Raw genomic sequence first — 11,240 nt, 5'->3', positions numbered from 1 at the left:
GGAATGCCTCACTCCAGGGAGAGCCCTGAATGTCCCTGATTAAGCTGCCCAGTGCTTCAAAAGAGAAACAGCCCAGAGAGTTTAAGGTTGAGAAAATCCAGAGTGTGCAATATCAGCTCTGTGAAACACCTTGCACTTATTCTTCTAGAGTAAGGGCTAATCCAGATTATTTCTGAAGGCCATTTTGGGAATTTGTCCCAAGTTTGCACAACTGGTGATTGTATCTGCCAGCCCATGCAAGCACCCAAAAGCAGTGCCATGCCTGCTTGCATGTGGATAAGCCACTGTGGGCACCTGTCCTTGGGAGCCAAAGTGTCATATCAGTGCTGTCAGAGACCCACAGCTCCTAAAATGAGAGTGAAAAGCTGTAAAATGAGCAGCAGTATCAGCTTTGCCTCTGATACTATTGACTGTGGCTCACAGAAGCTCTCAGTGTTCGGTGGCTCTGTTGCAGCCAGGGATGTGCTGTGCCACTGTTAGATGTTCATCCATAATGAATAATCCAGTGATTGAGTTAGTTCCTCTTCTTTGCCTTTCCACTGTTTACAAGAGCGGGGGAGCATGAAATCAGCACCCCTGCTGTTCACACCACTCACACCACTGCTTTATTAAAAAAACAAACAGCATATTCCTTCCTTGGCTTGTGGTTATTCAGTCTGGAAAAAGGATACTGCAGCATTCATGGAGGCATATGGATTTGGGGAGGGAAGGGGGGTCTGGCTGTCCAACCAGTCACTGCTCTTACAAGCCTGTCACCTTGTTTGTATGCTAAATACAAGAGAGAAATACCTAAAATAAAACTAAACTAATCATTAACTCAGTTTCTCTCTTAACTGGCTGTAGTTCTTAACTGTATTTATTAATACAACCTGTAGCATTTGCAGTGCCAGTGGATAACTAGCATCCAGGTATGAACTCAGTGTGTAGAGTCTGGTAACTTTTCGTACTTCTGAGATGAGGGGGAAAGAGGAGTGAGCTGACACTGCTGTTCCCTGTGCCTGTACAACACTGAGAGCACTCTAAGAGACCACTCCACCTGCCAGAGTGGTTCTCACAGCCGTCATGACCTGACGTTGTGCTGTCCAAACTGTGATACATTTCAGTTTAGGGTTGAGTTCTTCCCACTCCATTTCTGTACATCCCATTTCACCACACAGCTTTGCAGAGGGAGTCTCTGGCTGTACTCTCCCAGTGAACTTGGCAGCGTTGTTCTTGTTTCAGCTCAATCTACAGCTCAGTTCTGCTGCTGAGGTGATGTCAGGACCATGGAGACACAAGCCACACCTTTATCCATTTCAGCTCTGCCTACAAAACTAATGTAGACAAAATGACATCAGCAGAAAACTTTCCTGGGTCAAACATGGCTTAGGGACGGGACCTGACCTGTTCCAGTTCAGCTCTGCCTGCAGTGTGAGGTCAGGGTTTTTGCAGGTTAGGCCATGCAGGTGTCACAGGTGTCTATCAGCAGCTCTTAGGCACAGACTTTACAGTGTTTTGGTGCAGGTAGTCCCAGTTCCCTTTTCATGAGATGGTCAGATATTGAGATTTGCATTAATGTATTCACTTGTGAAAATAATCTGTCACCCAATTCACATGCCAGATGGGTTGTTTGTTATGAAAGTGAGGTGTTGCCTAAGCCACCACGTCAGGACATTAACTGGGACAGTGTCAGGGGAAGGGTGAAACTGAACCAGAATTCACAGAAAGTGATAGGAACACCTCTCAGCGTTGTATCTTGAGCTCAAGCAGCATGCCTGGCTAGAGAGAAGAGTCGTAAAGATATGTGAGTAAAGATGAAGTGAGACCTCTGTTAATCAGTGACCAAGTGGGATGCCACTATGTGTGCCTTCAAGAGAGAGATAGGATCTGACATGTGGAAATGACTCAGGTAACATGAGACTGTTGAAATACATCATCTTCTTGGAGACTGAACTGCTTGAATTGTGGATAAACCAAACCATAAACATGTGAAGATCTCATTTCTCCCGTGTGGTAGGACCCTTTTCCCTTTTGAAGGCAGGCAGGTGTGTTCCCTTAGCTGAAGACCACGTGGATCTCTTTACCTGTCCAGCTGCAACATTTTCTGGAGTGCTGTGCAAGGACAATCCAATACCCCACGTGAGTGAGGGCTGCCACTGTCTGGACACACCTGTAGGATCCAGATGGGCAGGTTGTTGTATGGGCACAACAGGCTCTCCTGGGTAACATGCTGCACCCAAGCTCTTGCCTTCCCCATCTATGCAGTGTGTAAACACAGTGACAAGTAATCAAGTAGTTAACTTAATCCTTACATGTGAAGTCAGCATGTTCTAATATCGAGGCCAAGCAGCTATTTCAAGATCACAACAGCTTTAAATAGATGGTAAGGCTGTAGTAGCGAGCTGGAGTAGCCTGGTAGTGTGCTTGTAGTGCTGCTGTGGGAATGACACACCTTTCCTATTGCTAACCAACAAGGGGGAGGGAGTAGCAGCTAACCAAGTACTGATGTCAGCTCTGTTAAACATCTAGAAAGAAGTGGAATTAACTAAGCTATTACAAGGCTATAGTCTAGCAACAATTAGCATAAACCTTGTTAAACACTTTAAGAACATTAATGAGCTCACCTAGAGACCTGAATTGTCATTTCATACCTGCTTCTTTTCCAGTGGGATCATTTTTAATAGAAATAAAATGTGATAATAATAACCTTAAACTGTCTTTTTAAGGGTAGAATATTGGATTTTATGACTTCTGAGGAAATATATTGGCAATACTCTTTGGCTTTTGATTGCTAGTGAGAACACCAACACAATCTAACTTAGATAAGCAGGAACTTGGATTCCAGGTTCCTGTAGGTTTTATGGGATTGAACACTCACTTTTGTTCTCCCAGCCCTCCTTTTCCATTTCCCTTTCAGGACCATTGAGATGATCCCATTTGTAGGATTTTCCAAAGACTAAATAAAAAAGGAATTTGAGCAATCAGCCCAACTTTTAATTAAAGCCAGTTACTTTGAGTACTCAAAAATATGTTGTGACTTAATTTCCATTTACTTTGAGCATAGCCTTTCAAAAAAAGAAATCACAATATCTTTATAAAACCAGCTCTTGCAGCCAGCACTGACTATCTGGGGACCTGTCTTGCCAAGACTGAGAGCCTCACTAGACCGTGGATGTTTGCATAATCAAAGCATTAACAAGACCCATTCCAGAGCCTTTCCCATGTAGTCTGTGCCTGCCACTGCTGTTTGTTCCCAGAAACTGTTCTTTTTTTTAATGTGTAAACTAGTTAATTTATTTTTACATTGCCTCTGTTGTGATTTAGGGATTAGTTTCAGCAAAACTCCCCTCCACATTTTTCAGTTTAGGGCTTAAGGAAAGGGTGAGACTTGCCAAATACCCAAGTGAACTCAAAATGAACTTCTCCATGTGGTCACTTTAAAATGAAATATAAATGGTACAATGTTATTGTTAAAATATTTAAAACTTCCAATTACTCTTGGAGAGTTTCCCCCTCTCTTTATTCTTGAACAAATTAAACCTGGCACATGTAACCCAGGCTTTATGGGGAAAACGGGGCTCAGAGCCCGAGGAAAGTAAATTGGAAGTTTGAGCATGGAAGGAGCAATAGATACAAACCCTCAGCTCTGCTGTGAGTGTGCTGGAAGATGGGGAAGCTTTTTAAAAGGTCAATGCTGAATAGCAAATGTCTGACACACTCAAATGTTTATCTTACAGCTTTGTCTGCTTCTCTGCGAGGAGTGTTCTTGCACTTCTGAGGGCTTTGTTTGTTTGTTATAAGTAGCTCTAGCTGAAAGTAGAATTCCTTTTTTCTTTTTTTTTTTTAAAATCTTATGGAACACCACAGCACAAACTCCTGTGCTGCTGAGCTGTTCTTTGAGGACTCCTGCAAACGCAAGAGTCCTACGATTCCCAGGAATCCAGTACTTGATCAGTCCTATGATTTGAGCTGCTGTTCCTTCTAATCCAGGGACCACAGCACCACCGGGTCTTTAGAACAGCTGCTCTTATTTTTATAGAATCACAGAATCCCAGAATGGTTTGGGTTGGAAGGGACCTTAAAGACTATCCAGTCCAACCCCCTGCCCTGGGCAGGGACACCTCCCACTAGCCCAGGTTGCTCCAAGCCCCATCTAACCTGGCCTTGAACACTTCCAGGGATGGGGCAGCCACAGCCTCCCTGGGCAACCTGTGCCAGTGCCTCAGCACCCTTACAGGGAAGAATTTCTTCCCAATATCCCATCAATCCCTGCCTCTGGCAGTGTGAAGCCATTCCTCTTGTTCTGTCACTCCAGGCCCTTGCCCAAAGTCCCTCTCCAGCTCTCTTGGAGCACCTTTAGGTGCTGTGTTTCTGTGAATTTTATTCACAGAAAAGCAAAAAGCAAACCTGCTATTTTTCTTCTCCCTTCCATACACATTTTCTTGTCTTTAAAGAACTGTAAGCACCTTTCTGAGCTGCAAACCAGCCACCAGCTGGCAAGGCTTCACCTTCCCCAGCATTACCTATTGCTTGTGGGTTAAGAAACACAGGAGAGAGACAACAGTGCAACTTCTGCAGTGGGTTTTAAGTTGCTGTAGGCTAAATTCATTCATTAGTTTGTATCTGAAGCTGTTAAACTAACAAGCCAGTTCAACAAGATGCAACTTGTCCATGCAAAGGAACATGTTGGAAGATGCTTACAGAGCATCCAGTTAGTGGCCACCTGGGCCAGCTCGCAGCAGCTACAGCACACTGCAATAACATTTTAGGTGCATGATTCAGCTCTCCATTGCAAACTAAAAAGGGGCAATTGGCCTGAATCTGTCCCATTCCAAGGGAAACTTGCCTTCTGTTTGGGAATCTTTATGTATCAGCTGATAGTAAAATAACAGCTTGTGCCTCGGACCCTTCTTGGATCTGTCACATGCACTTTGTCCAGCAACCTGCCGAGTCAGAGCCCAGCCACCTTCCTGGTGCCTCTCTTAGTGAGAGATGCTCTGGATTGAGCCCTGGATTTCCAGTTTTTTGACACAACTAACCCACCTTAGCAGACCTCACTTCAAGCAAGTGCTTAACTCACCTCCTTAGTGCAAAGGGCCACTTGATTCTGTGAAAAAAATTCCTAAGGAGCTTTGCTAAACAGCCTCAGCCTGTGCTGCTGCCTCTGTTGTCCAGTGTTTGTCTGTATTCCTCTGCTACAAGTCCCTTGAAAAACTACGTCTCCCAGCAAATTCATCTGCAGAGCCTCTTTCAGCTCCTCTTATAAAATCACAGAATCATTAAGGTGGGAAAAGACCTCCAAGATATCAATTCCAGCCATTAACCCAACACTGCAAAGGCCACAACTGAACTATGTCCCTTAGCACCACTTCTGCATGGTTTTGAACACTGCCAGGGAGGCTTATTCCTGTGAGAGGTTTCAGGCAAAGCTGTGGAGAACCCCTGACACCTTTTCTGCCTAGGACATCCCCTCCAGCAGCCCCAGGTCTCCTGCCTCCAGCCCTGGTGCTGTGCCCTGGCCTGGATCCTGTGTGTCTGACATTGTTTTCCAAGTATTTCTTAGGTTGCCCTTACGAGATCTATTGTGGTGTTTTCCTGTTTACCTCAGCAGCCTTCTGTTGTATTTAAGCAGTGTAGTTAGGTCAGGAAATTCTACACCTAATACTTAGTAATTTCCCTTTGCTGACCCAGTTGCCTATAGCACTGTGTGAAATCTCTGCACTTCAGCTGCCTCTGCGCTGCCTGTCGCAATTGCACTGGTAATGTGAGCGGTTCCACGGCAGAAGCAGAGGCAAACCTTCCATGCCTCAGTGTTAAACCATCCCTGGAGCCTGACAAGCAAGCTCTGGAGAGCCCTGCTGCAGCTCTGGAGCTGAGGGCAGCATGTGCTGGCCTCTCCTCCTCCTCCTCACCTTTGAGACTCCGCACTTTGCCCTGACACACGTGGGGTTCTCCTGCCTGTGCTGCGGAGGGTCACCTTTGGCAGAGGAGTGGGAACAAGGAGCTGGATCGGTTTTGCTTTAAACCATTGTGCCAAGGCTTGCCAGGGCTCGGTGGTGTGGTGGGAGGAGGATCTGGGAGGAAGCATGACTGTACCCTGGGCTCTGACTGCCTCCACCTGCAGGGAAACCAAATTGTTTTCATAGGAGTGTTGCCTGAAGACTTTGAGCCCCACATTTTGCTAACCCTTCTCTGTGGCTAATACCCATTTTTTTAAAAACTCAAAAGGGGTAAATATAACATTTCAAAACCTAACTGATATCCAGTATTCTACCCTTAAAAGCCTTTCACGATCAAGATTAGAATCATCAGTCATCTTGATGGTTTTAATATGTGGTCGAGCAGTTACCCGTCTCACGCTGGCATCCAGTCACGTCACTCCCCATAATCTTTCTCTTGGTTTTTTTTTTAGCCTTGTTGTTCATAATTTCCTTTCCAAGTTGTTTCTTTATTTGAAATGCCATTTATATTTTGTTGCCTTTTTTTTTTCTTTTTCCAGCACATCTTACATCTTTGTTTTTGTTTTGTTTTTAATCTTATTTCTGGCGTTTTCCATTGCTCTGTGGCCATGATTGTGGATGTGTTTTGGTTTTTGCCTGCCTTGCTGTTCTCTCGCTGCGCTCCCTAGATCCCTGTTGCACAGTCCTCTGTCATGGATGACATTGAGGAGTGGCTCAGTACCGACTTGGTGAGACTCTTTATATTTTCATTTTTCACTTGTATGGGTAACTTTCAATGCATTTCTGAGCTCCTGGTACTTCTTATAGCAGGAAGCAGTGAAACTTCCCAACCAGAGAGCTTTGTTCCCTTTGAAGGAACCATCTAAGCAGGAGGAGACAGAGTTGTGTTCAGTAATTCAATCAAAACGCTTTTTTCTGAGCTGTTTCATTTTCCCTTCTCCATGTTATCATCACAGAATAGCGTTTGTTCCAGAAATCATGGAATTCTGGTTCCCAAACAGGGAAGCATGAAATATGGGCTGAAGTTTTCTCCACCAGACTCAAAGCCCATGTTGAAAGGTGCTTTCTTTACAGGGTCTGAGTTCCTGCTTACCTTCAGGCATGCTTTTAAGAGATGCTGGATCAGGGCTTAGATTCAAATCAAGATGTCTTTGCTAAACTGGCAGGCAATCTTGTCATGTTTCATAAATAGTAATCATAAATGTTTGTAACAGTCTCTCTTCAATGTTTATAACTTTCAGTTTCTCCTTAATGATTATTGTCTGGTAGTTATTAAACAAACAAACAAAAGGCAAAACTAAAAGTAGCTTTTCCTTCCCTCTGGAGTTTGTTTTGCTGTCCCAACACACATTTAGTTTAAGGAGGGTACAACTAGTACACACTGATTCTGGTTTGGTTTTTTTAAATGTAAGCATCTGACTCAAATTAGCCAAGTGCATTTTGGGGGTGGGTGGGGGGTGGTGTTCACACTGTTCTTTTAAACATGGTTTTGGTGAACTAAACTGTTTCCTTGTGGTCACCATATCCCCAAGGATTGTCTCCTTCCATTCTTCCAGCTTCAGACAGAAAACTCCCTGCTCCTTAGGGTCTCCCCAACCCCTTGCTGTTGCCAGCTCAGTTCCCAGCTGGGAGCTGTGGGGTGCAGGCTCTGCTCCCCAGCTCTGGCAGCGGAGCTGCAGGCACGCTCTGGCACGTCAGCTCCAGCACTGGAGGAGCTGGCTGTACTGGAAGGAGGAAAATTCTCCTGCTCTCCAAAGCTGCCTGAAGTGCTTTAAACAGCTTCTGAGTTCAGTGTTTGAGTTTGGCAGACTGACTGGCTGTCTGAAATGTCACTGGGTTCCAGCTGCAGGTAGGTTTGTCAGCCCTCACTACAGGAGTCACAAAATGACAAACAGGCTTCATTTTGTTAAAGAAATACAGTAAATGTAGCATGTGCACTCTGCTTAAACAACAAACTTTTGGGTTAAATTTGAATTAATTTAGCAGGAGCAAAGATCTGATGGAGATACACAGAGGTACCTCTCTGTATCTGTCATCCCCCGGAGAGTCTTGCTCAAAAGGAGCAAAGCAGAGAAGTGTCCTGTAAATGCCTGAACAATCCTGGGGGTGTCCCAGGGTCTCTGTCCCAACTGTATGTGGGTGCAGCATAGAGATGTTCTCTGAGAAAGTTTGGTCTGGGTTTTGGTTTTCACTCTGGGTCTCCTTTCCTGTTTTTATTAATGGCTCATTTCAGTTCTCTGCTTCCTAGCTGAGGAAGTTATGGGTTAGGCTAGCTACAGTTATTTATGTCCTTACCCTTTTTGGGGTACACTGGCACAAACAGTACCTCTGCATATGAAGCAGTGGCTGCTGTATGAACCTTTGGAAACCTCAGTGCAGCAGGAAGCCAGGGATGCTCAGGCACTAAAAACCCTTCTAAGGGTATGTTCCCACTCTCCTGGCAGAGGAGCCAGGTGTGGACAAATACTCTACTTTTTCAAAGCAGGTTCAACATGAGGTTTTCAAACAGTATTTTTATCCATATTTATCATCCTGATAGATTGACAAGGATTCCACATCCTTGGACTTTTAATTTCCTTACTGGAAATTCACATGTTGAAGTGCACACAGCTGGTGGAAATACAGTGACTCCATTCCCAGCCTTTGATTCTCATGGACAGGCACTAACTGCCATCAGTATCCATCGTTCAGCCTACCCTGGTCTTGTCTTTGTACAGTGTTGATGCCAAGAAAGCTGCTATATTTTTTGTGTGAAATCAAAAATGAACTCCCACAGGAGGAATGTTGGCCCCAAATGATTTTGCAGCACGTGTCCTTTGTCAGCTAAAAGTGCATTTTATTTGGAGACACAATGCAAACCGCAGTCCTGACTTTTTAAAGGACTGTGTGACAGAAAAGATGCCATCTGGTACAGGGTGTCTGTGACTCACACAGCTCAGTTTTGGACCAGGCTTACTGTTTGAAGGAGAAACAGTGCTGGACTGCCATTCAGGTCCAACGGGGAAAGCTTAGCAATCCACCAGAAGCATCTGAGTGCTCATCTTCCTGCTCTGCAGTGCACTGAAATGTCAGTCCCCACTGGCCTCCCGAGGTGGGAGCTGTGTGATTTCCCCAAGTCACCCTGCTCCAATGGTTAACATGTGGAAACAAGTGGTGGAAACTGTCCAGTTGTATTAGAGGTGGAGAGGATGACAGGGAAGGGGAAGCAGTGCCTGTGTGCTCACGTGCCTTTTTGTTCCCATTGCAGAAAGGCAACGAACTGGAAGAAGGAGTGACCAGTGAAGGTAAGCAGAGATGCCCATGGCTATGAGCCATTCTCAGGTTAGTGCTCAGATGGAATTTGCTTTGATCCCTGCTGAGATGCTGCCTTCTCCCAGCCTGATGTTTCCCAGAAAATGCTTCCATGCTCAGAAAGGCAGGAGCAGAGCATTTTAGAGCAAAAAGTTTGCATTTATGGTGTGGGGAGCCCTCCTGGCTGTAAGTGCTTCCCTGCCATCTTCCTTGGCTGAGCACTGTGTTTGTGCCGGCAGGAATGTGTCCCCAAGCTGCTCAGCCCTTTGGAATGATGTTTCCCTGGTTCTGTCACAGCTGGTGGCATAGTGTGGGTTTGATTCCAGCTGCTGCCTGAGCTCGAGTGTCTCCAAGGACGGCTGTACCCTTTCCCGAGGAAGTCAGGCTGTACCAGTATGTGTGCTGCAAACACAGTCTGACAGAATGCCAGGCACTGGAATTTTGGACCCTGCTAACCTCTGTCCATGGGGCTGACACCACAGCCCCAGTTCTTACCTGTCTTCCTTCTGGTTTTTGCATTGCAGAGTTTGACAAATTTTTAGAAGAGCGAGCCAAAGCGGCGGAGATGGTCCCCAGTCTGCCATCCCCTCCCCTGGAAGCCCCCACCCCTCCGACAAATCCTTCCAGCAGGAAAAAGCAGGAGCGCTCGGAGGATGCCCTCTTTGCACTGGTGGCTCGATTTCCCCACCCCTGTGCCCCGCGGGCGAATGTCGCTGTACGGCCACTTTGTCCTCCCACAGTCCTTGGCTAGCCACAACCCCTTTCCCCCTCATTTCATAGATCGCTTCTCCTTCCCCCCCTCCCCAAACGATCCACCCCCACAAGCTGACTCTTTCTATTTAAATCCAACACTATTCCTGCCAGACCACGATTCTCCAGCACTTGCTTAATCCCCTCCTTCCTGTCCCAGCTGCACAAAACCAGCTCTTGATGCTGAAAACCCCTTCAGAATGCACGAGTACGTCACACTGGGCTGAAACAAAAGCCCAGGGGGGAGAGAGCAGCCTTGCCCTTCAATTTATGTAGGGATCATCCTCTTCTGTAGGCAGGTCCTGCCAAGTAGACTGCTCTGTCAATCAGCATGTAATTGACTGAGCTGGAATGTTCAGGAGGAGTGGGTCTTTATTTTTAGATAAAATGTTAACGTATTGGCTTTCGTGTCGGATTCGACAGCAAGGAACAACTGTTCCCCTTTCAACATGTGCTTCACAAGTTAAAATCCTTTACTCTCCCACTCACACATCTCCCAGTACCATATGGTGGTCGCTTTTCCCCACTTTCTGTGGCGTTTCATTTCTAAATCTCACAGGGTATTTTTTGCCTTGTGTTTTATCTGGGCTTGCTCTAATTTGAAGCAGTCTGTTGGCCATGTCCAGTAGCTCTGGCAGCTGATGAGGATGGAAAACGCTGGGCTAAGTGGATGCTGTAACGTTAGTACAGGAAGCACCTCGCTCTTTGGGAGAGCATTCTCACACGAGGATTTTTTCTGGTGTGTTTGCCTTTTAAAATAGCTCAGTTATTTCTTCCTTACCTTAGATTCCTTCTTCAGGGACTGTAGAGCTCTGCATTTGGTGTAAATAACATCCATGCAGATGGATGGGACTTGCTCATGGATTGGGTGTGAACTGAGGTTCCTGGATTCCCTGCCATGCCTTGTAGGATAGACATGCTGGGTTTTGGGGGTAGGGATGAGAAAATGAGGCAAACCTCAGAGGCTTGTACAGATCACCGAGGGAGATGGTTACCATGGAGGGATTAGCCATGCCAGGCTGTGCTGGAGGTGAAACTCCTCATTTCCTTCTAGTTTTGGGCCTGAGAAAGTGTTGGATGTTCGTGGCTGTGCTATCTGTAATTTTTGGAATGTCCTTTAATCCCTCCATCCTTTATTAACTCCCAGCTCCTACAGGGCTGCAGTCTCTGTGCAAACAAGCATATTCCCTTGCTTGCCAGAGGCATGGCTGAGAGTGCTGCTCCTCTGGAGCTGCCAGAAGGGATTCCAGCATGTGTGCC

General features: G+C 45.9%; 1 protein-coding gene across 1 annotated transcript in view; it reads left to right on the top strand.

The window, feature by feature from the left end:
• Positions 1-10,668, top strand: part of TOM1L2 (target of myb1-like 2 (chicken)) — a 34,994-nt gene extending 24,326 nt beyond the window's left edge. Inside the window, 3 exon segments of the mRNA XM_009069526.1 lie at positions 6,608-6,667; positions 9,187-9,223; positions 9,755-10,668. Coding sequence (XP_009067774.1) covers positions 6,608-6,667; positions 9,187-9,223; positions 9,755-9,981 — 324 coding nt within the window. The 3' untranslated portion in view covers positions 9,982-10,668.
• Positions 10,669-11,240: the final 572 nt, after the last annotated feature.

This window comes from Acanthisitta chloris, unplaced genomic scaffold (assembly GCF_000695815.1).
Source record: "Acanthisitta chloris isolate BGI_N310 unplaced genomic scaffold, ASM69581v1 scaffold37760, whole genome shotgun sequence".
NCBI classification, from domain to species: domain Eukaryota; kingdom Metazoa; phylum Chordata; class Aves; order Passeriformes; family Acanthisittidae; genus Acanthisitta; species Acanthisitta chloris.
The sequence above is the reverse complement of the archived record's forward strand: the minus strand, read 5'-3'. Positions and strand labels throughout refer to the sequence as shown.